Below are 20,422 nucleotides of genomic sequence, written 5' to 3'. Positions count from 1 at the left end.
GAAGTTACCCACCTCCTCCTACTCCCCATGCCAAACTTGAGGTATTCAGTGCTTAGATGAAGGTGTTTCCATATTTTGTGGATGCTTTTCAACTGTCTCTTTAGTGCTCGCTGAATGATGCTTCTTGTAATCACTTTAGTAGATATTTGATTATGTAATTATTGAAGGTGAAACATTTATTTTAGAATAATAATAATAATAATAACTTAAAATGCATTCTGAATAGTCTTCAAAACCCAGTTAAGTATGGTCTTGGTGTCCTGTAGCTGTTAGGCAGCTAATTGCTTTTCTAAAGCATGCAGAGATTTGAAAAGAGTTCGTTGTGGAAATTGGTGAGGGGAAATTGTTCAGACAGTCTTTAAATATCCTGGTTCAGGAGTGCCTCAGTCCACAAGCTGTTTGAAGAGTTCAGGAATATGTTGAAAGCGATGTCCTATTTCCACTAGCTGATAGAAATGCAGAACAAAAAGCTGATCCTGAGTTGGAGAGAAGTGACTGTTGTAATGGTTCTCCCGTTTAAGACTTGCCTTTTCTGGACTTACTATGCTGTGCAATACATGAAAGGAAGCAAAACGAGCAGCTCTGGACACTTTTTAATAACTGCTTCTAATACTCTAGGTGGACACTATATAGCTTATTGTCGCAACAACTTAAATAATTTGTGGTATGAATTTGATGACCAGAGTGTCACAGAAGTATCAGAATCCACAGTGCAAAATGCAGAAGCCTATGTTCTCTTCTACAGGTAAGAAATTAAAAATACCATCATATTTCTATTAATCTGGCATGTAAATAACTTCAGAAGCAGTTGGGCAGCTTTCAGAAATTAGCTGGCCTGCAGGAATTCTGATCTAAGAATTTGACGAAGGAGAAAAGCTTGTGCTGGAGAGAGACTTAATCCTTTCATTATGTCCTTAACACTTGCTCTGTCTCTGCTAAAATATGTCTAGAACTTAAAATGAAAATAAAATCTACATTAATAAGCTATAGTAATATGACTGGAAAGAGAATCTCAAGCAACTATGAGAACTGGCCACGAATTACCTTGTTTTCAATTAGAGGAGAGGAGTTCTGCACGCAGGGAGGTTTTGCACACAGACCAAAACTGTTAGGAGATCTAGAGGGAATTGTTGCAAGTCTGTAGCAGATGGGATGTGGAACAACAGAGGATTTACTGTGTTGTAATTTAATTTCAGGGAATTTATAGGCTGGTCTCTTCCTGAAAGTTGAAATGAAAGGCAGCAAGTCATGTTGTCATCATTTTCAGTCGAAGGAATTTTTGTATTTAAAGTAATAGAAGCAATTCAACTCAATTTTCAAATTCTAAGGTTTACTTAGGTCGAATTTCCATTAAAAGTTAACTACGAAATAGATTATGTCAGAGTTGCACAAGAAATGAGATGTGGTCTGAGGATTAGGAGCAGTTGTGCTTGCCACTGTCTGAGCTAAGCATGTGACTCTCAGACTTCTAAAGCAATGTAGAGCTCTTGCTGTATTGCCAGGAAAGGACACTGTACCTGACTGCAGGCAAACACACTCAAACAAATAATAAAGTAATAGCATTCATAAAATTTGATTTTAAAGAATATTCCCATAGAACACTACTGCAGACAAAAAATAGATGTTCTTTCAGCACATTTTGGAAAGCTTAGTGGACATCTATATGCATTTTTAAATTACAGCTGAAGAGTGAACTAACCTACTTGAGCTTCATTTTCAGAGTTTTGTGGCTTTTGTTAAATAATTTTGATCTGAATTTAAACAGGTGATGTATTTGAGTTGGGATCATAGCACTTGTTTTTTTCCTACCATGTTAGCCTTGTTTTGCTATACTATAAATAGTCTAGTTGCTATAGCCTTTAAGTCTACTTGAAGCTTTCCTGTCAGTTGTTTGAGTCAACTTTGACTCTATAATTTAACTGAGGTGTCCCAGCTTTTGTGTGATGCTGAGTAAAGTTTCAGGGCAGGGTTTTGGAGGGCAGAATGAGTAGTTCAAACCTGCATTTGGAGAAGAGACTTTCTATTCAGTCTAAAAACAAGAGAACAGAAATGCTTCCAGATGCACAGGAGCAACAGCCTCATTGAGGAAAGCAGGAGAATTACCCTATCTGCTTACTGTTCAGCTGTACTTCTGAAGGTGAGTGAGGAACATCTGCCCAAGGATGCTTGTAGGGCTTTAGCTGAAAAGATGTCCAGAAGAAATGGGCAGATGGGCCACCTTCTCGTGGTAATCATGACCTCTGCAGTATAGTTTGCTGTTGCAGTTCAACTGTTTACTTTCTCAGACTGGTAGGTTAAAAGGGAGCCGTCTGCGGTCTTTGAGTTGTTGAGCTTTTCTTGTCAGCATGATAACACCTGTGCCATGGCTTGTCAGAACGAGGAGCAAGCATAGATTTAACAGAGCAAGTAGTCTTTGCTGCCCTTCCTGCGCTCTACTAACTGTACTGACTCTGGTGACACACAGTTCTGTAACATGACAGTTCAGGTTCCTGCTGCACGTTTAGATGGTGCCTCGGTGCGTAAGGGATCCAAATTCTTTCACATTTCGTATGAGTAGTAGGCATGGCCCAGGTAATTTACTTGGAAGTATAGTTTTCCCCAAGTATACGATCTGTACCGTACACAGGGTATACGTTTGTGTAACGCTTTCTATTTTGGTAATAGAAAGAGCAGTGAAGAAGCACAGAGAGAGAGACGGAGAATATCGAGTCTACTGAACATGATGGAACCGAGTCTTCTGCAGTTCTATGTTTCCAGACAGTGGTTAAATAAATTCAAGACTTTTGCAGAGCCAGGACCAATTTCAAATAATGACTTTCTCTGTATGCATGGAGGTGAGACTGTAACCGAGTATCAAACAAAAACAATTTGTCTGTTGACTTGAAGCTATACAGGAAGGCACATTTATTTTAAAAGGAATTTGAAGTTCATATTATAACTTCTTTAACTTCTTAATTAAAATAAAACTATAATTAAGTAATTTCTCTCATTTTAGTAGCTGACTGGTTGGAAATGATACTGTATGAAGTTCTACTTTTATTTTTTCCTCTTTTCTGCACATCTGATTTTGTTTATAAGCTTTCTTGATTCTTAGAGGAGCAGTTTGGCTTGTCTGCTTGCTTCCTAAACATAGATATTCCCATTTCTAAAAATCCTGTGGCTTTATCATCTTTCTTAATACTTTGGTCTGCCAGTCTGAATGTTTTTCTAAGCTATGTGCTATAAGCAACAAGGTTTGAAAGCTGTGGAAGAACAACTGGGTCTGATGCAGAGTTGTCCAGTGCATAGCAGTGTGGAAATGGGGTAGTAATTTTGTATATTTTGTCTGGGAGCATAAAGATGTTATGTTTTGCACTAAATATTAATAAAAATGAGAATAGCATTAAGCAAAACATATTTGGGAGAATATCCGTATTTGAGTGCTAATATTCCGAGAAATTGTGGTGTTCTTATACCAGTTGTCTTGTAAAAAATGCAGCTGTGTTAGATTAGCAGTTGGAGGCGCTGCCCCTGTTGCTGAGCCAAACTTCTGACATAGGAATATTGTGCCCCTGTAGTAATTTGCAGAGTGTGTAGTGTGAGCCCTTGTGGCTGTGGCTTTCCTTGTGCAGGGTTACAGCAGAGGATTCTTGTTGCGGAAGTCCCCAAACTACTAATTTTCCTTATTAAAAAGAATCCCTGCATAGCACATTGCTGCTTACTACGTACATCAGCTCAGTGCTTCGAACTCTGCAAGCCACTCCGTTTCTGTCTCCCTCAAAATTTTGCTGTTTTCAAGCATTCATGTTGTTTGAAGTACCTGAAAAGGTCTACAGCAAATAAGTGAATTTTGAATAGACATTTTGCTAATGTGTTCACATGTATGAAACAAATATTTAATCACTCTTTAACATTTTAATTGTATGCCTTTAAGAAGCATTTTGTAACCAGTATCTAAAAAGAATGCTGGCACTTTAATTTTAATTTCTTGTGTAGTTTGCTTCCACTTTTTATAAACATTTCAACCTCCTAAAAGACTAATATTATAGTGGTCTCTTTAAATACAGTATTAGATTAAATTGTGGTAAAATTTGTTTCAGACAATTTCTCTGAATTCATTGAAAGGCTGTATAAAGACCTCCAACGTAGATTATTCTTCCCTCCCAATAAAATCCACAAGTATTCTGTTGTCATTGCTTCTGCAGGTGTTCCTCCACACAAAGCTAACTTCATAGAGGACCTGGTTGTAATGCTACCTCAAAATATATGGGATAATCTGTACAGCAGGTAAGTTTTATACTGTAACTGAAAAAAAAATTCCACTGATACGATTTAAGAGCAAATATGTGCCAAGTAGCAACATCAAACTTTAGAATTAATGACTCGGAGAAATATATATTTTCTAGGCACAAAGCTAAGCAAAGGGATTGCAAACAGCTCATTTCTGTACTTTGCTTGTGCAAAGTAATGTTAAAAGCCTACCTAAAGTAGTACGGTACTGGGTTAATACTTGAGTATTAAACCAATAAACATGTATGGTTTGTACAGAATGACACAAAGTAGGTCAGCAAAAGTATGCTTTGCAAGAGGTGGTTTGAAAGAGCTCTCTGTATCGACTTCCTGTTCTCTTGTTGGCTGGAGGCAGCTTTTTTTTTATGTTGGCTTGGAATCCATAGCCTCAGCTGCCAGTGGTGCTTTGAAATAACTTATATCTAGGCTTTCCGTACAACTGCTCCGTGCTATTTAATGTAGGTCAGGTTTAAGTGCTTGCTTATGAAGGAGGGATTCTTAGGTGATGTGTCTCCTTTTAAAGTAAAAAAAGCTGCAGGAGAGTTTTGCTGATGACCTTAAGGACTCTGTATGGCACATGCATTAAATATTTTTAGCTGTTAATTTCCTGCCACCTAAGCACTACAGCCAAAGGGCTGGGGTTTTGTTGTTTTAATGTTTAAATGGAAACAAGTGAAAACTAGAAGCAATGCTGTTTCCTGCTTATTTCCATTTTCCTAGATGTACTGAATTTTTCTTCCAGCCGACAAAGGCGTTATCTGTTTTCTGTGTGCAGGATTATTCGTTAAATCTGAAGGAAAATGTTTAAAGTTCTCATTAATTTCCCTGCTCTGTAAGCTTTTTTTAACAAGATGTCTAACTTAAGTCATTGGGTAGAAAGGTGGAAATCCCAGGGATGATTGGGTCCTCCAGATTTCGAGAGTAATCCCTGGGTAGAAGAGAGGTATGAATTGTTATTGCTAAACATTTCTCTGTTCTTCCCGACTGGTGCAAGCAGCCTTCAACACAGAGTAGCTCTGAAGCGACCACGTCTTGCTGTGATCTGGGAACTAAGGGAGAGTGCTGTGGCTGCTGTGGGTGAGAATTTAGGGCGAGGAAGCCAAGTATAGTGGAAGCTGAATTTTACTAAGATAGTATTAAGGAAAAGGAGTTACTCATCTGGCATGCCAGTTGCCAATCCATGTCCCAAACACACTTATTTTGCTGCTTACGTGGCACCGCTCCTGTTCAATTCCAAATACTTTGTAATCAGAGTTGCTTCAAGATTATATAATATCACCCATATTTGAACTATTTAGGTTAAAAACTTGCGAGCTAAAGACACAGTGTTGTCTTCAGAGGTGCAGTTCAAGTGGGAGTTGACCATTTTATGAAACATATGTCTGTGTTACATTGGGTCTAGTGTGTATTTACCAAAAACCTTCTATGTACAACTGCTGTTGTACAGAAGTAATTTTCAGTTAAAATACAACTTTTGTATTTGAGGAAAAAAAAATAGCATCCCAAATTGTTTTTATGGACTGATGAATGTACAAATCTGAAGGGGGGAAAAAAAACCCAATGCCTTCCATGGCAGATTCTTGTTTAATTTTATTCGCTAAGTAAATACAGTTATTTTTCACTCTTGCTTAAAAATGTCCACATTTTGAACTTTAATTCATGCTGCTGTACTTAAGAACAGTCTTTTATCTCATGTAACAAGTTTTTTTTTTTAATAAAATCTAGGATTTTAGAAAGGAAAAAGGATTGAAAGAGAACACAGCTCTGACAAAAATAATTATTCAGCCTAAAAGTAGAACCTGGAACACCCTACCTACAACAGAAAGGCTCCTAAGGCTGATAGTCATGCAATATTTTCTTTATCAGGCTTCCAGTTTCCAGCTAGCGAATGCTGCTATGTTTATAATGATGCATATATACACACATGCACGTATCTGTATCCGGTGCTGCTCAGTAACTTGCCCCTGAAGAATTCCATGGGTGCAGTTCCACATAAAGAATATGTAAGAGGAGGGAGTAAATAAGTTTAGAGGCTGGTGACAGGAAGGTAGCAAATTGAGGAAGAGCCTGCAGTGAAACAGAGGAACATGTCTAAGATAGAACTGGCTGGAACATTGCCATAAGTCATTCCTTAGAGGTATTTAATAAAATCAGACATGATGTATTTATAACAGAATCCTTGCTCACTGGCATGTTCTTCCCCTAGTAGCACCTTTGGAGGCAGAGGCAGCAAAGTTTGGGGTTGTTTTTACTGGCTTTTGGCAGTCAGAACTTGTGAAGATGGCTATGTCTTAGGACAGAACACAAAATATTACTAGGAAAATAAATGATGGCATTTATGTGTCAGCGTGACTGGCATGTATCAGACTTCTGCTATATCTTAAAAGAAGCTGACAGTTGTGACGTCTACAGGTGCCGGATCTTTTCCCATGGTATTGTCCACAAGGTGAATATTTTTTAATTGTTACTGCAGGTATGGAGGAGGACCAGCTGTTAACCATCTCTATGTTTGTCACACCTGCCAAATAGAGTCTGAGAGAATTGAAAAAAGAAGGAAGAATGAATTGGAAATGTTTATTCGGGTAAAAAGTAAACACTTCTTCATTCTGCTTTTTGATATTCATGACCTGACCCAAGGGCTTACCAGAAGTGCGTAGGTGATTCCTGTAACAAATGGACGTTATTAAATATCTGCAGACCTGTATAGAGTCCCTTCTTTTTCTTGGCAACAGTGATATTCTTCTCATATCCCAGATAACTGTTTATATAGAAATGTTCTTGGAAAAAACATTTAATGTGTTTCTTAAATTGCTTTTTTATCATACGGAAAGAGAGTGCAGCCCCAAGAGCAGTTGTTCTCTGTACTCTGCCAGTGACCTGTTCTGTGCAGTCTGATAAGGTTTAAGTGCAAGAGTACCGTGCCGGCAAAAGGTCAATCATAATCTCTAGTTCTGATATTAAAAATATCATTAGAGACATAAACAAATAATTCAATGGGGAGTAAATACCTTAGTTTTGTAATGGGTCTGTAACAGTGATATTAGCATATTATTTCTTTTCTGTGAGTTAGAGGTTATGCATGACTCTGGTAACATAACTAGTAGTAAGGAATTTCTTAAACCAAAAACGTGGTTTGAAGTTTTCAATGAAAATAAATGCAGAGCTATTGGAGTCCCATTTCTGCTATCTTAATTCTTGAGAGGAAGAAAAACAGAAATGCAGCTGTTCTTTCATTTTTATCAATGCTTTAATCACACTTTAGAGATTGTCAGCCTCTCCATACTTTAGCTGCTATTTGAATTTCTTAGTAATTGGTTTTTCTTTAGGCTGGGTTACCACTGAGTAGTAATTATTATTAACAACACTGAGCCAACCTCATCTGCTTTAACAATCAGTATTTTTCCAGGATAAACAGTGATTATTTGTGCAGTGTTTGCAAGTGTTGTTGCTGGTCAGCAGGCAGAGGATTCTGTTATCCTCTTTATGCTTTAGGGAATGTTTGCAAAATTTATTCTATCTGAACCCTTAAGAAGTTCTGTTGATGCTTTAGGATCATGGCTTCAGGGGCGAAGCATAGCTATATTATCACGGAGTGAAAAGATAATGGTTTTAAAGGTTTAAGTGACTTTTTGCATGTTTCTTAATAACATTGTGAAACGATCTATAGTCCCTGAAAAAGAACAAAATTACAACTTCCTAAAATCTTAATTATAAGAAATATATATTTTTTTTCTTTTTACAATGAAAGAAAAAAATCTGGTTAAATGCAATGAGACTTCACTTTGGTTTTTTGCAATTTACACCGTCACTTACATTGCCTTGCAACACAAACTCAAGAAACCAGGATGTGGTGGGGTTTTTTTTTTAAATTTTATAGTAGTAAGAACAAAAAATATTTCTTGTTTTTTTAATTTGAAGCAAAGAAAATACATGAAGAGTCCTGATGCGGTAATTCACCATGCCGTACATGGAATTGTACTGGCTTCTGTTTGAAGTGTTAGGGGGAAACCGAACACAGGTGGGGAGGTGTAAATCATCACACAAAGAACCTGCCGTAAAATTATAGGGCAAATATTTCGGAAGACTGTTTTATTTTATGTTCGAAAATTAAGTTTTTGTGCTTTCTTTTGCTACTTGAAAGTTCAGCTTTCACAGTCATTATCCAGCGGTGTTTGATGGGCGAGCACTTGTGCTTAAGAACTTGTTGCTTTCAGTAAAAGAATAAATAAATTCTCAAGTGAAGAATAAACCATCTTTTAATATGAAGGCTACATCAAAAGCTCTCCTTTGGAATTCACCAGATGTTTACTGTTCTGATGGTCTGTAGTTCTTTGAAATATTCTATAGCAGTGTGATATGATGTTGTTAATAACTACAGTGGTTAAAAGAATCCACCAGTGTAAAGAAAATGAAAAAGGCAGAAAATCACGGATTTCTCTTCCTTTCAGCTTAACAGAGCATTCCAAGAAGAAGAATCTCCATCAACATTTTACTGCATCAGTATGCAATGGTTCAGAGAGTGGGAAGGATTTGTGAAGGGTAAAGACAGTGGTAAGTTGTGCTCTGTTTCAAACTGTGGGTGATCTTATCTTTGTTGCCGTATAGTGATACTGTTTAAGTAAATTCCTTCTGCTTTGTTTGAAGGCTGTAGGAAGGATGGCTAAAGAAAGCAACAAAAGCTCTTAAAGCTAACATCTAAGATACGGGTTTTATGGGTTAGAAATATATCCAGGAACCAATTACAAAATATAGTGAAGTAGTTGCCAAGAATGGGTAGTGGGAGAGTTGAGGAAAGAGTGTTGCCTGTTTGCAAGGCGTTTGCTGTTAGCAGCAGCAGGAAAATTGGATCCAGGTTCAAGGGAGGGTGGATTTTGCTATGCAAACTGATAGACAGTGCTACAGCTTCTAGAGGAGAGGTGACCTCACTGTCACAACCTAAACCTGTAGATAACTGAGTAACAACTCAAATAATATCACTTTAGCCTACTTGGGTACCTCTAAAGTTTTAAAACATAAGCATTGATAAAATATTCTACCGTCTTGTCTGAGTCTGCTCTAGGAGAACTTTACTAGAGCTAAGAATTAAGATTAATTTGTGTTTTATGTTGCTTGAAGACTTGCTGTAATCACGAATGCTTTGAAAAACTTGCTCTTAATTAAAATTCTGATTAGCTTTTAACAATTTAGAGCATACTGTTAAACAGTACACAAACAAGCAGTGAACAAACGAGCTATGTATTTCTCCTTTGATTTGAAAATAGAATCTCTAACCTGCCAGTTGTGTTCAGCTCTTTTTATCATCTTTCTGTCCCACCAGATCCTCCCGGTCCTATCGACAATGCTAAGATCGCAGTAACAAAATGTGGAAATGCTGTGCTAAAACAAGGTAGGTGTCCAATATTGCTGGCGCTCTGGACTCCATATGATGTATTTTCTGAAGTTTGGAAAGTTTATTTTTCTTTTTTTACCTATTATTATAAAATGGCAATTCCTAGTGAATCTGTGCTGTGCCCAATTTTGGGGGAGCAGCTTATTCTTAAAATAAAGATAATAAAATAATAAAATAATACCTGTAATAGACAAATTCTGGAACAGGTGAGAGTGTAGAAGGAGGTGCAGAGTAACTGCAGAATGGCAAAAGTGTGCTTGGCTTTGTATCACTTGTTTGATTTGTGTTTTCTTAACATAAATTGTTTGGCTTTTAGACTGTGTAATATGTGTCTAGTTATTTGAATCCTGAAACTTAATTTGAATTGAGAGCTACTTCTGACATAGGGAAATAAACCACAGTAAATAAACACTGTGCTCATTTCTCAGCAAGTGAATTGCTACTGTACATTGCAGAAACTTCTCTAGAGTGCAAAGATACAGATGTCTTTCTTATTCTTTGCAGATGCTTAGTACCATTTATTTGACATTGGTAGGGAAAGAGAAAAAAGAATCTAATACTGCTTGCTTCATGAAGACCTTAGATGATTCCTGTGAATATTAAATTCTTTATTGCTCAGCTTAAAAAAACCCTGCAGCATTAAGATTAACCTTTTTTTAACTGGATTTTTTCCCAATTTAACTCAGTGGCAGAGCATACAGTGGACCTACCATGGGCAGTTCCCTGGAGGCCACAAGCCCTGCATAAGCCTCACCAACTTGAGAGTGTCAGGAGTGTATTTAAAAAAGAACGAGTTCTTGCACTCGTGAGCTCTGCAGCACATTTTAACGATTTAAGTGCTAATGTAGAATTCAAATACAAGGTATATAGCCTCTGATTGACATGTAGCAAAAAAAAATTGGGTTTAGAATCAGTAATTGATAGCAAATTAGACAGCTATTGATTTAACTTCAGCTACATTTATTCAAATTAGAACTTGCAGTAGAAATGAAGACAAAAAGGCTTTGGAAAATTTGTCTCAAGTCATGAGAGAACAGGTGGGAACGCGACTAAATAGTTCACAGTATTACACATTTCTGTGATCCAGTGGCCCTGATCCCAGTGCATTGGTTCGCTGTGCCTGTTAGTTAAACCTATTCATTAGAAGAGCTGGAAGGTGCATAAAGGAGTAAAGATCTGCTCCTGTGCTTATAGAGATGGAGTTGTTTTGAGTACTTGAACCTGAATGAGTCATCAGTATTGGCATAGGATCTGCATCATGAATTCCAGATGTAGCTTTACATGGTTGTGTTAGTGTAGGTAAACAAATATACAGCTCTTTGTACCCTCCCCGTTTGGAAACTATACCTCAAGTACAGTAGTAGGCACCCTGGAGCAGGTGATGAGGACAGAAAAGTATGAGAGGGAGGGGGAAAAGTCCCCTTGTTATAGTGCCTCCTTTTTAATTAGGAGGGTGTTGAAATTAAGCTTCACGAAACAGATGGTTAGTATCTAATAAGGACATTGGGGGGAAACTTGCTGCAGGGCAGGTTTTTAATGAGTTGGTTGAAGAGGGGGATTTGTTCAGATAGAATAGAATAGAAATTTGTCCTCGCTGCCTAGGTTTGTGTGAGGAAATCACTTTTAATTCTGTCGGAGAGAATCCTTGTGACCCATCAGCGCTCCATACAGGGGGCACTGGTCAGGCTGTTAATGTCCAAATAATGGTTACTTTCTTGGGTTCTGAGAATCTCACTGTTGTTCTCACTTTTCTTCTTAGCTATCAATAATAATTTCTTTCAAAGAAAAATCTTGAGTCCTTGAACTTTACTGTAATTGATGGGACTGCATATCCTTACTTGACTATGAATCGTTTCCTGTGTGCCAAGAGCTAACAGTTGTCAGCTTGATTGAGCATCAGATAAGATGTTTATCATAGAACCTTCATGTGTTTTATGCCTGAGGCATGTTGAGTACTGGATAGCTTAGAGCAGGTAGCTGTAAGAATCAGAAAGTATAAAGTTAACACCAAATGTGTCATTGGGTTTGGTAGTTGGTACAAAATGAAGCACAAATTCAGATTAGAGGTTTAAATTAGTATTTTTATCTGTAATTTTTTTTTTCTTTTTCTGTCTGTTACGGACTTCAAAGAAATCATGAAAGAATTGTTCTAAATAGTAATTAAAATTTTAAAAATGTTTTCAGGTGCAGATTCTGGACAAATATCTGAAGAAACGTGGAATTTTCTTCAGTCAATCTATGGTGGAGGTCCAGAGATAATACTCAGACCACCTGTTCCTCCAGTGGAACCCGATATCTTGCAAACAGGGGAGAAGATTGAATTAGAAACTCATGGTCTGTAGCTATTGAGAAAAAGATGAACTTGTAAGGAATCCGGTATCCTTACAAAGTGCCCAAAATACATTCCTAAAAATGTTGGTCTCTTATGTCTGTTGGAGGCACACCTCACGGGGCATTACATTACCTACAGAATAGTAAGTTGAAATACGTATTACAATTTGTTTAACTAGAGGCTGTTTCTCTGTTTTGGAAGGCATGTGGTTTGTACATTTTGGAGTGTCTGGTCAATGGGAAAAAAAATGTAGTTTCTGAACTTTTTGGTATCAGTCAAAATCCTGTTATATCCTTAGACTTGAAAAACGGGGAGAAATTTTAGAGATGTTCAATAACCCTTCTGATTCCTGATTGGGCTTCATCATCTGATAGCTACAAACTTTTACCGGTCTTAATTGTACAGTCTTGACAAGCCTAGGTGTACGGGGAGTATATATTTTAAATGGATCGCAGTCAATGACAAAAAGGATCTTAATTTCTTAAACGCTCAGGAAAAAAATTCTCACTTATTTTGCACTGTAAGTATATGAAAGGGGTAGACTATAACATCCGAATACTTATTGTATTTGAATGGATCAAACATTAGCTTAGATTGAATCGTTTTAGTCAGCAAATGTCATAACTTATTACTTACTAAATTTGACATCTTATTATATTCTTCTGTAACTCTATAAACCTGGCTAGTGTCTTTAATAGTATATGTCACAAAAAGATTTAGTCTTCTCTAAGGTAACGTTTGAGAGCATGAAGTGTGAAATGTAAAATGACTATGGACATGAGTGATACAAATTTCTGAAATTTAATTGTCTTGTCTCTCGGATTACATTCATAAACAGTTCCATTTGGAAGAGTCTATTGTATTGTTAAAAATGTTCATTGGCATGATGACCTATAATGTCAGAAGCTGGATAAAATGTATATATTGCAAAACTTTACTGAATGATTCATATTGGAATGCAGAATGGCAATTGCTCTTGGTTTTGCCTGATGTTGTTAACAAATAAGCAGCATTATCCAAGGCTGGATCAATAAAAAAAAAAAAAAAAAACAAAAAATTAAACTGTGGAAGGGGGAAAGCTTTCTTAAATGTTTTTTTATTTCTCACATCAATACAAAACCTTTAGAAGTAATGCTGTGGTACTGCTCTCGCACACATAAAAATGTATTTCTTGACCACTTCACGTTTATGCAATTATACTAACAGTTCTGGCTTCAAAGTAAGAAAATGCTGACCTAACATTCTTCTGAGTAATTTTATATCTAGTATAAAATCGAACTGTTTTTGAACTTCTTAAAGCACTTAAAGCCATTCTGGTTAAAAAGCCATCTATGAGAGTCCTAGGGAAAGTGTCCTCTGTCCTCAAGTACTTGCGGATGTGCTGTGTAGGAGGAGTCAGCTCTGTCTGGATATAAATCTCAGTGTTTTTCCTCTTTTAACTGGAGGCAAAACCACAGCAGTGCAAATATGAGGGGGGATGGACAGCAGTATGAAGCTGATGGGTGTGTGGCTGGTGCGTAAGGAAAGCATTTGTCAATTTTAACCTGTATTGCGGGTGACTCTTGGCCGGCCTGTCAAATTTCTTGAACCTATATGTAAGTGTTCTTTAAATTCCAAGGAGATGACGGGATATCAACAGCTGAGAAGCCTTGCACGTAGCTGGGTGTAAATGCAAAGAAATAGTGGGCAGAGACTTGTAGTGTCTGATGCTGCCTTTGGATAGTTGTGTATTGGTAGATAAGGCAGCTGGAAGTTAATGACAAGTTACCTTTTTATGTACAAGGCAAACACATCAGTTACCACTACAGACTTAATTTTACTTTAATCTGTAAGACAACTTGGTTACAAGCAGTCAATAGAAACTTGCTGACCTGGGCCTGTGGAAGGCTGTTGGAACTTCCCACCTCTATTTTTTTTGTACTTTCATCGTATTAAGGTGACTTAACTCGTTTAAATTAAACTTTTTTTTTTTTTCCCCTAAGGTTTTATCCCATTTAAGCTCTTCTTGAGGTTCTCTAATATATTAAAGCTACGTAACAATGAATAAGTCTGCACGCTTCAGGATGAATTTTTCCTCCTTGATATTTCTTAACTGTAACCTTGGAACTGTTTTCTTGGTTATATCACCACATGGTGATCAGGTTTATCAATTTATTCAATGCTTTCATTAATAATCTGGATGATGGAACAGACTGCCTCTGTACAACTCGCAAGAGGGCATGTTTTGAGTGTTAGGGACATCAGCTGGTCAGGGGAATGAAGCACCCTAAGTGCTAAGAACTCAGGGTATTATAGCAGATCAAACTATGGGTTAAAAGCCAGCGATACCAAACGGAAACCTGTTCTGGGTGATAGTAAGAAAAGCCTCAGATGTGAGGCACAGGAGGTAATTATTCTGCTCTACTTGGTGCTGTGCTTGTTGCGAGTTCTGATCTGTACCGTTCCCAATTTGAGATGCTGTATGACAATAAATTAAGTTGTCGAGAGATTATTGCTGAGAACAACAAGACTTGGCGTTGAAAACAATGTTGTCCTATTGCTTAAAAGAATGCTAAAAATGCAGGAGTTCCAATGGGGAAATAATTACTGGATAATAGTGAACACTTTTCCTAGATGAGTAAGAATATTTGCCTCAGGTTTAGCAATGGTGACTTGTTCAGATGCCCTATTTGAAATCTTCCTGCAGTTCTGTCGGTCTTTTCCACTGGATTCTAGGAATCCGTAGTCAAACATAATCCTACACTGCGATGCACAAAGATCAGTAACAAGATACTTCAAACTAGCAGAGTTTGTGAAATGCCTCTGTCACCATGGTAAAAGGCATCTTCGTGCTACAACTGTTTGTCATGATTTAAAAAAACCACTCCCGAGTTTACAGAGATGAAATAGATGTGTTTGTGTTCGAGACAGACAGCTCCGAAGGGATGACTGTCTTGCTTTTAGCCCTTTTGAGAGCTCTACAAAGGGTTTTATGCCACGGAAATGGAAGCAGCCTTTTAAAGTAAGACAGTGTGGGAGAACTCCAGATGGATGGCTTGTGTATGCTGGAGGGAAGGCAGCATTTCAGAGTGGAGGAAAAGGAGAAGCCGTTGCTGTGAAGAGCTGTCTGATTCGCAGCAAAGAAAGAATGCAGCTCAGGAAGGGGCTGTGGAAATTATTTTTTTCTGTAAGCCTTTCACCAGACTATTTGGATTCTTTGCTCATTTGTTTCCAGTCGAGGAAACACAGCAATGTGTGTGGGTGCCAGGGAAGCTGTCATTTCAAGAAAGGAAAAATCCAGTGGAGTCCTTGTTTTAGGCCTGGGAATCTAAATTGGAGCTGTTAAAAGCCTGCTGTTCAGTCTGGAGTTCACTCTTCTGGAGAAAACTGCACGGGGGCGTTGGGAAAGTTTTTTTTGCAAGTAGTATAGTTAACGGTTCATCCAAACCCCCAGTGCCAAGGAAAGCGCTTCAGGTACAGTGTGACCGATGTAGCTGAACAGTATAATTAGAGGAAAAAAGATTAGTGGAAGAGCTGTTGAATTGCTTAGGAGTAAAATAAGGGACTTATAATATGTTTCCAAGGTGAGAGCTAAGTAGTCAGACTGTTTAATAAAGCAAATAAAAATGACCTGCTTGTTAGCTGTAAGATTATCCCATGGTATACTTTATCTGACTCAAAGACCAGTCTCTTCCTTTCCTGTGAATCGAACAGGAGGAAATGAAGGAAGTTCTGAAGACAATTTGTGAAGCAAATTCATTGTTTAACTTGAGCAGTCCAGAAAGCTGTTTCTGCGAGTATGATCTAAATTAGTCCTGTGTCTAGGGACAGAGACAGAAAGATAAATGCATATAACTTATTTCTCCAGAGCCTTAGTTGAACTGTGGCTGGAGGCTCTGCAGTGTTTCCTACTGGTTCTATGTTACGATGGTCTTGAGTAGACAGATCCAGTAAAGACTGGGTTTTGTTTTGAAACAGATGCATGACACTCAGTTGCCTCCTATAATGGGTGTCAGCCTTCCCATCGGTTGTGGCCTGAAAGTTTGCTAGGGGAGTTAGAGATGTCGTGCGCTGTTCAAAAGCTGCGTCAAGGTAAGAGGAGAAGGGCAAAAAGCTATTTTTATTAATTCGTATCAGACAAACTCAGAACCATTTTGGTAACTTTGCATATTTCATTTGAATCCTGTTGTCATAGTCAGCTGTTAAGCTGTCTGAGTGCAGCAAAAAAATGCTTTAAGGTGTCCTCTAATATCTGCTTGACAAGAACTGTAGGGTCAGCTCTCCGGCGAGACACAAGTGTGCGAAATCTGAATTCCAGGGAGAACTGACCCACCCGTTGTTTGCAGGCATCCCTGGCAGAGGTAAAGAGAATCCTGCATTTGAATCTTAGTGCTCTGTCTAGATACCATACTGCTACTTGTAAATCTACTATGGAACCTAATTTATTCAGGGGTTTTTTATTTAGTTAATCTCTTTCTTCTCCCTAAAAATATCCTATTTGATGTGGAAGTTCTAGTACGTAGCTGTGCTTGGGAGTCACATAGTCATATGGGAATGCTTGCCATTCTATAGGAATTAATTCTGACCAAGCTCTGCAAGCAGAGGTATCAGAAAACTGAGGCTAACAAGGAGCGATGCACTAGTCCCTGCTCTGGAGACTAGGCGATGACGTACTCTTAGAGGCCTGTCCTTCCAGCATAGTGCAACTCTTGGTGACATCAGAAAGAATTTATAGTTGGAACCTTTAGGAAATTTGTATGGTCCCATATTTATTTTGGTAAAGAAAACCCTGGAGCAGGGTGGATTCATGTAGGCAGCTTTTGAGTTGGTGGTGTGTCCCACGGACAGGGGGATAGCAACACAAAGTGTTAGAAATGTGTTTGCCTGTAAAACACATCATGTGGATGAAGCAGTTGAAGTTAAATATGCTCATCTGGGCCTGGATTCTCAGATTCAGAATTCGTATAGTGACTGGCTTTTTCTAACTTAAGATATCCAAGGTTTTCCTAAAAGAACTAAAGCCAAGAAGTTTCTTCGTTAGTATTATAGGCATTTATTTATAATGATACTGCTAACACTGGGGTTTTTTTAATTGATAGATTATCCTATTCTCCATCATATTTGGAAAAGCAAACCTGAGATTTGGAAAATTTATAGGAAAACTCACACATTATCTGCTGAAAGGGGCAAGTGGTTTCTTCGTATTTGTCATACAACTGTTTTATACTGAACTAAGAAAACTGTGTTCCATTTATTCGTTTTGAATTCCCTACATACATCTGGCTTACTGCAGTCTAAGCAGTTTTCTCACTGAAAACCTTTCAGCTCTTCATTTTGCCCAGGAAATGAGTAAAACAACTAGGCTTTTTCTTTCTTCCAAACAGATGGCTTTTCTGGCTTCCCTCTATACTTAAGCCATCCAGACCTGACAATTAGTAGCAGGAAGCAAAATAAAGAGTTCTAGAGTTCTCAAGTGTTGCAAAGACAGACAGATCACTTTCGGCGTTATTTCACAGGAATTATCTGGTTGCAAACAAACTCGGTTTGTATCAGCCTGCAAAATCTCAGCGGAGTAGAAAATAGCCTTTTAAAAGGGCTATTCTCACTAACAGTGAAAAGTCTAACTTTTTTTTCCTTGAATATATGATATATATAGCTGTTCAAAACATGTGACTTGTCCTAAATTAAGAATAGCTTCAGCCTAGCTTTCAGCCATTAAACAAGGTGACAAGGTGGGTTTCTTCACACTGTGAACGCTAACACGCAGTAAGATAAAACATCATCTGTTTATAATACATTTAATATTACGCAGGTTTGCTTACAATAGCAAGCTGGCATTATTTACTCTGCACAAAAGTTTTCTGTCTCCTAAGTGTGTGTCAGCTTGAGACATGCAGCTAGAGAAAGAAAGTCCATTTGCAAGAAACATCTTGGTGCCCTTTTTTATAGGTTTTATGGGTTGTTAGTGGCGCTGCATGCCAAGTCACAGGATAAAAAGTTTCCTCATGGGGGTTGTAGGTGGGTATCTGTGTGGACAATCAGGACTTGAGCACTCAAATAGGACATTTATAAGATGAATAAGCGGGAAATTTCATTTCTGACTTGTTCAAGACTGAGTTGAATAGCTGAAAGGGTAAATGACAAGATCTGGTTGTTGAAATGAGGAAATATAGTTGACACTTACTGATTACCATTATGCAATGAACTGTCAGTAAAAAAGTAAAGTTGGAATAATAAGAATACACTGGTTGTTTACACGGTTTTGATATGCCTTTATGCAACTGTAGTGAATCTCAAATCACTTATTTTTCTTACTGGTCATTTGGCCAGCAGCATGGGAGGTGCAAAAATAAAGCGACTGCCACCCACAAAATGTTTTCTTAATATAAATGAAGTTGAGAAGATTTCGTTTCCAGATGTGTTCTTCCTTTCTCACTTGGAACTCAGAAAGAAATAAACATTAAGAACAGTAAGATCCATTTTTGGAACAACTTACTGCATGAGAAAGTAAATCTAAAAGTACTTGGAGAAGAATAAAGAGGGCAGAGGAGAGGAGGCATTTTATTCTTACAAGTAAGAAAAAACAGCTCAAAATAAATTGTCAACTGTCAAAAATGAAAAATGGCAATTTCTGGCTTTATCTCACAGGACAATGCCAAGAACTTTTCCTTTGCATTGTTTATGGACAGTTTTGCCCAGAAATTAATATTTTTCTAGGTGACTAATTTTGTTCGGTCTTCTGTGTTTTTTTAGTGTACATGCTAAAACAAGCTGTCCTGGTTACCACGGTGACACGTTGCTCCTCCCATCCCCCCGGGTGTCTGAAAATGCCAACCAAAGGAGCAGAGAAGCAGCGCTTGCTCACGCTGTGAACACACATTTGTTTCCACCCATGTGCACACCCTGTCTTTAGGACCAGAAATAAGATTACTTTGAGATCTTCAGCTATGACAAAAGAAATGCACTCATGGGTGCCAAACTGCTAATTGATAGGCAGCTATTAATTCAGCTAGACAATATTTTCTATTAGATTTCTAGTCTAACATTGAGGTTTTTCTGTTTAGACTGACTGTACATTTTAACTGTAGATGCTAGAAACACACGTTTCTTTACCTGTGAACTCTTCTCTGGTGTCCGATCTTCTGAATAATTTTCAGTGAGTGAAATATATTCTCTCTTACCTTGTTTGTTTAGAAAATAATTAATGTGCTTTCCAACCAAGCAGGGTAGTGAAGGTGATTTGTCTTTAAAAGTAGGTCAGTAGCAGTCTGAACTTCATGTGTGACCTTGACTTTGCACACTCGAGCACAGAGGCTGCTCTGTCTGGGCTCTTTCTGTAGATAGTGAAGAGATACAGGTAGTGGAAGCCCTTTCTGGGCTCTGGGTTGTGGAAGCCCTTTTCTGCAGCCTCCTCTGGAAGATCTTAAGCTGCCTGATCACACTGTTAACCTAAATCTGAAAGTGTCTACCTTCCACTCTGGATTTGAGTGAACCAGGGTGTTTACCTTTGTAAACCGTCGGTGGTGCTGGTGTCCTCTCCTGTGTGACGGCAAGTAAGGTTAAATAGAAATTAAATCTTTCATGACTGAGAGTATGAGAAGGCCCTAATTGCAGGCTAGCCTTGTCTTTGAAAAGCTTTTCTGTTTGGAAATTATATCCCTGAAGTCTAAGTGGAAATGTCTTTTTTTTTTTGATTTAGACACCTATATCTCACTTGAAAACTTCTAATCTGTGGTTTCTGGTTTACGTCGAGCATAGTCCATGCTTTTCCATCTGAGTATTGACAGAGCCCTTTATTGTGGTCTCAGATGCGAGGTAGTCAGTACAGTAGTAGGGATATTCCATAACCTGACATATCTTTATGTAGGTTGTACATAATTGAAAGTATTAATGCAGAACCACTGGTCCCTGAGGCTGCTCCATGTATGTAGCGAAGGGAAATTTCTCAAGGAGAGGGAATGAGGGAAGTGACTGGAGAGGAGTTCATAACACCTCTAAGGGGTAAAACTCTTAGAGAAGGCCAGCTAAGTCAAAGTCAGTGCTGATGTGAACACTCCAGTAACTATTCATGTGGACTTCAGTTTTTCAGTAGCCTTAGGCACAACCACCTGGGACAAATTCTAAGTAAAAACTTCCCTGTCTCACGTATGTCAGAAAGGTGTCTCTGCTCTTGTCCAGGGCTTAAGGTGCAGCCACCCGAGTAATTCCACCTTTAATGGGCGCTAATTCCACCCGCCCAGCCACTCCAATACAGCTGCCCTCAAGTCAGACGAATAAGCTTGAGCTGAACTCTCTGGAGCTGAATTTGGCTGTAATCTCGCTGGTCCTGTGTGCCCTTTTTAGGAGCCAGGCTAGAGCTGGAGCCAAGACCATAAGCCCTGTTTGAATTGCAGTAATAGCTTCTGATGTTGTTCTTGAGGCATGGCATAAAGATGGCAGAGTAGCTGCCCCAG

At 38.3% G+C, this 20,422-nt stretch overlaps 1 protein-coding gene across 4 annotated transcripts in view; it reads left to right on the top strand.

The window, feature by feature from the left end:
• USP33 (ubiquitin specific peptidase 33) overlaps nucleotides 1-18,835 on the top strand; it is a 48,007-nt gene extending 29,172 nt beyond the window's left edge. Inside the window, exons 18-24 of one of the 4 annotated variants that reach the window (XM_054072722.1) lie at nucleotides 619-745; nucleotides 2,665-2,834; nucleotides 4,185-4,266; nucleotides 6,743-6,851; nucleotides 8,718-8,820; nucleotides 9,587-9,655; nucleotides 11,843-18,835. In XM_054072722.1, the coding sequence (XP_053928697.1) occupies nucleotides 619-745; nucleotides 2,665-2,834; nucleotides 4,185-4,266; nucleotides 6,743-6,851; nucleotides 8,718-8,820; nucleotides 9,587-9,655; nucleotides 11,843-12,000 (818 nt within the window). In that variant the 3' untranslated portion in view covers nucleotides 12,001-18,835. Of the gene's footprint in view, nucleotides 1-618; nucleotides 746-2,664; nucleotides 2,835-4,184; nucleotides 4,267-6,742; nucleotides 6,859-8,717; nucleotides 8,821-9,586; nucleotides 9,656-11,842 lie in introns of those variants that run through there. The other 3 variants (XM_054072723.1, XM_054072724.1, XM_054072725.1) reach the window with 3 other exon arrangements.
• The last annotated feature ends 1,587 nt before the right edge of the window (nucleotides 18,836-20,422 follow it).

Source organism: Cuculus canorus, chromosome 8, assembly GCF_017976375.1.
Source record: "Cuculus canorus isolate bCucCan1 chromosome 8, bCucCan1.pri, whole genome shotgun sequence".
NCBI lineage: Eukaryota > Metazoa > Chordata > Aves > Cuculiformes > Cuculidae > Cuculus > Cuculus canorus.
Note: the sequence above shows the minus strand (reverse complement) of the source record. Positions and strands in the feature narration are given on the sequence as shown.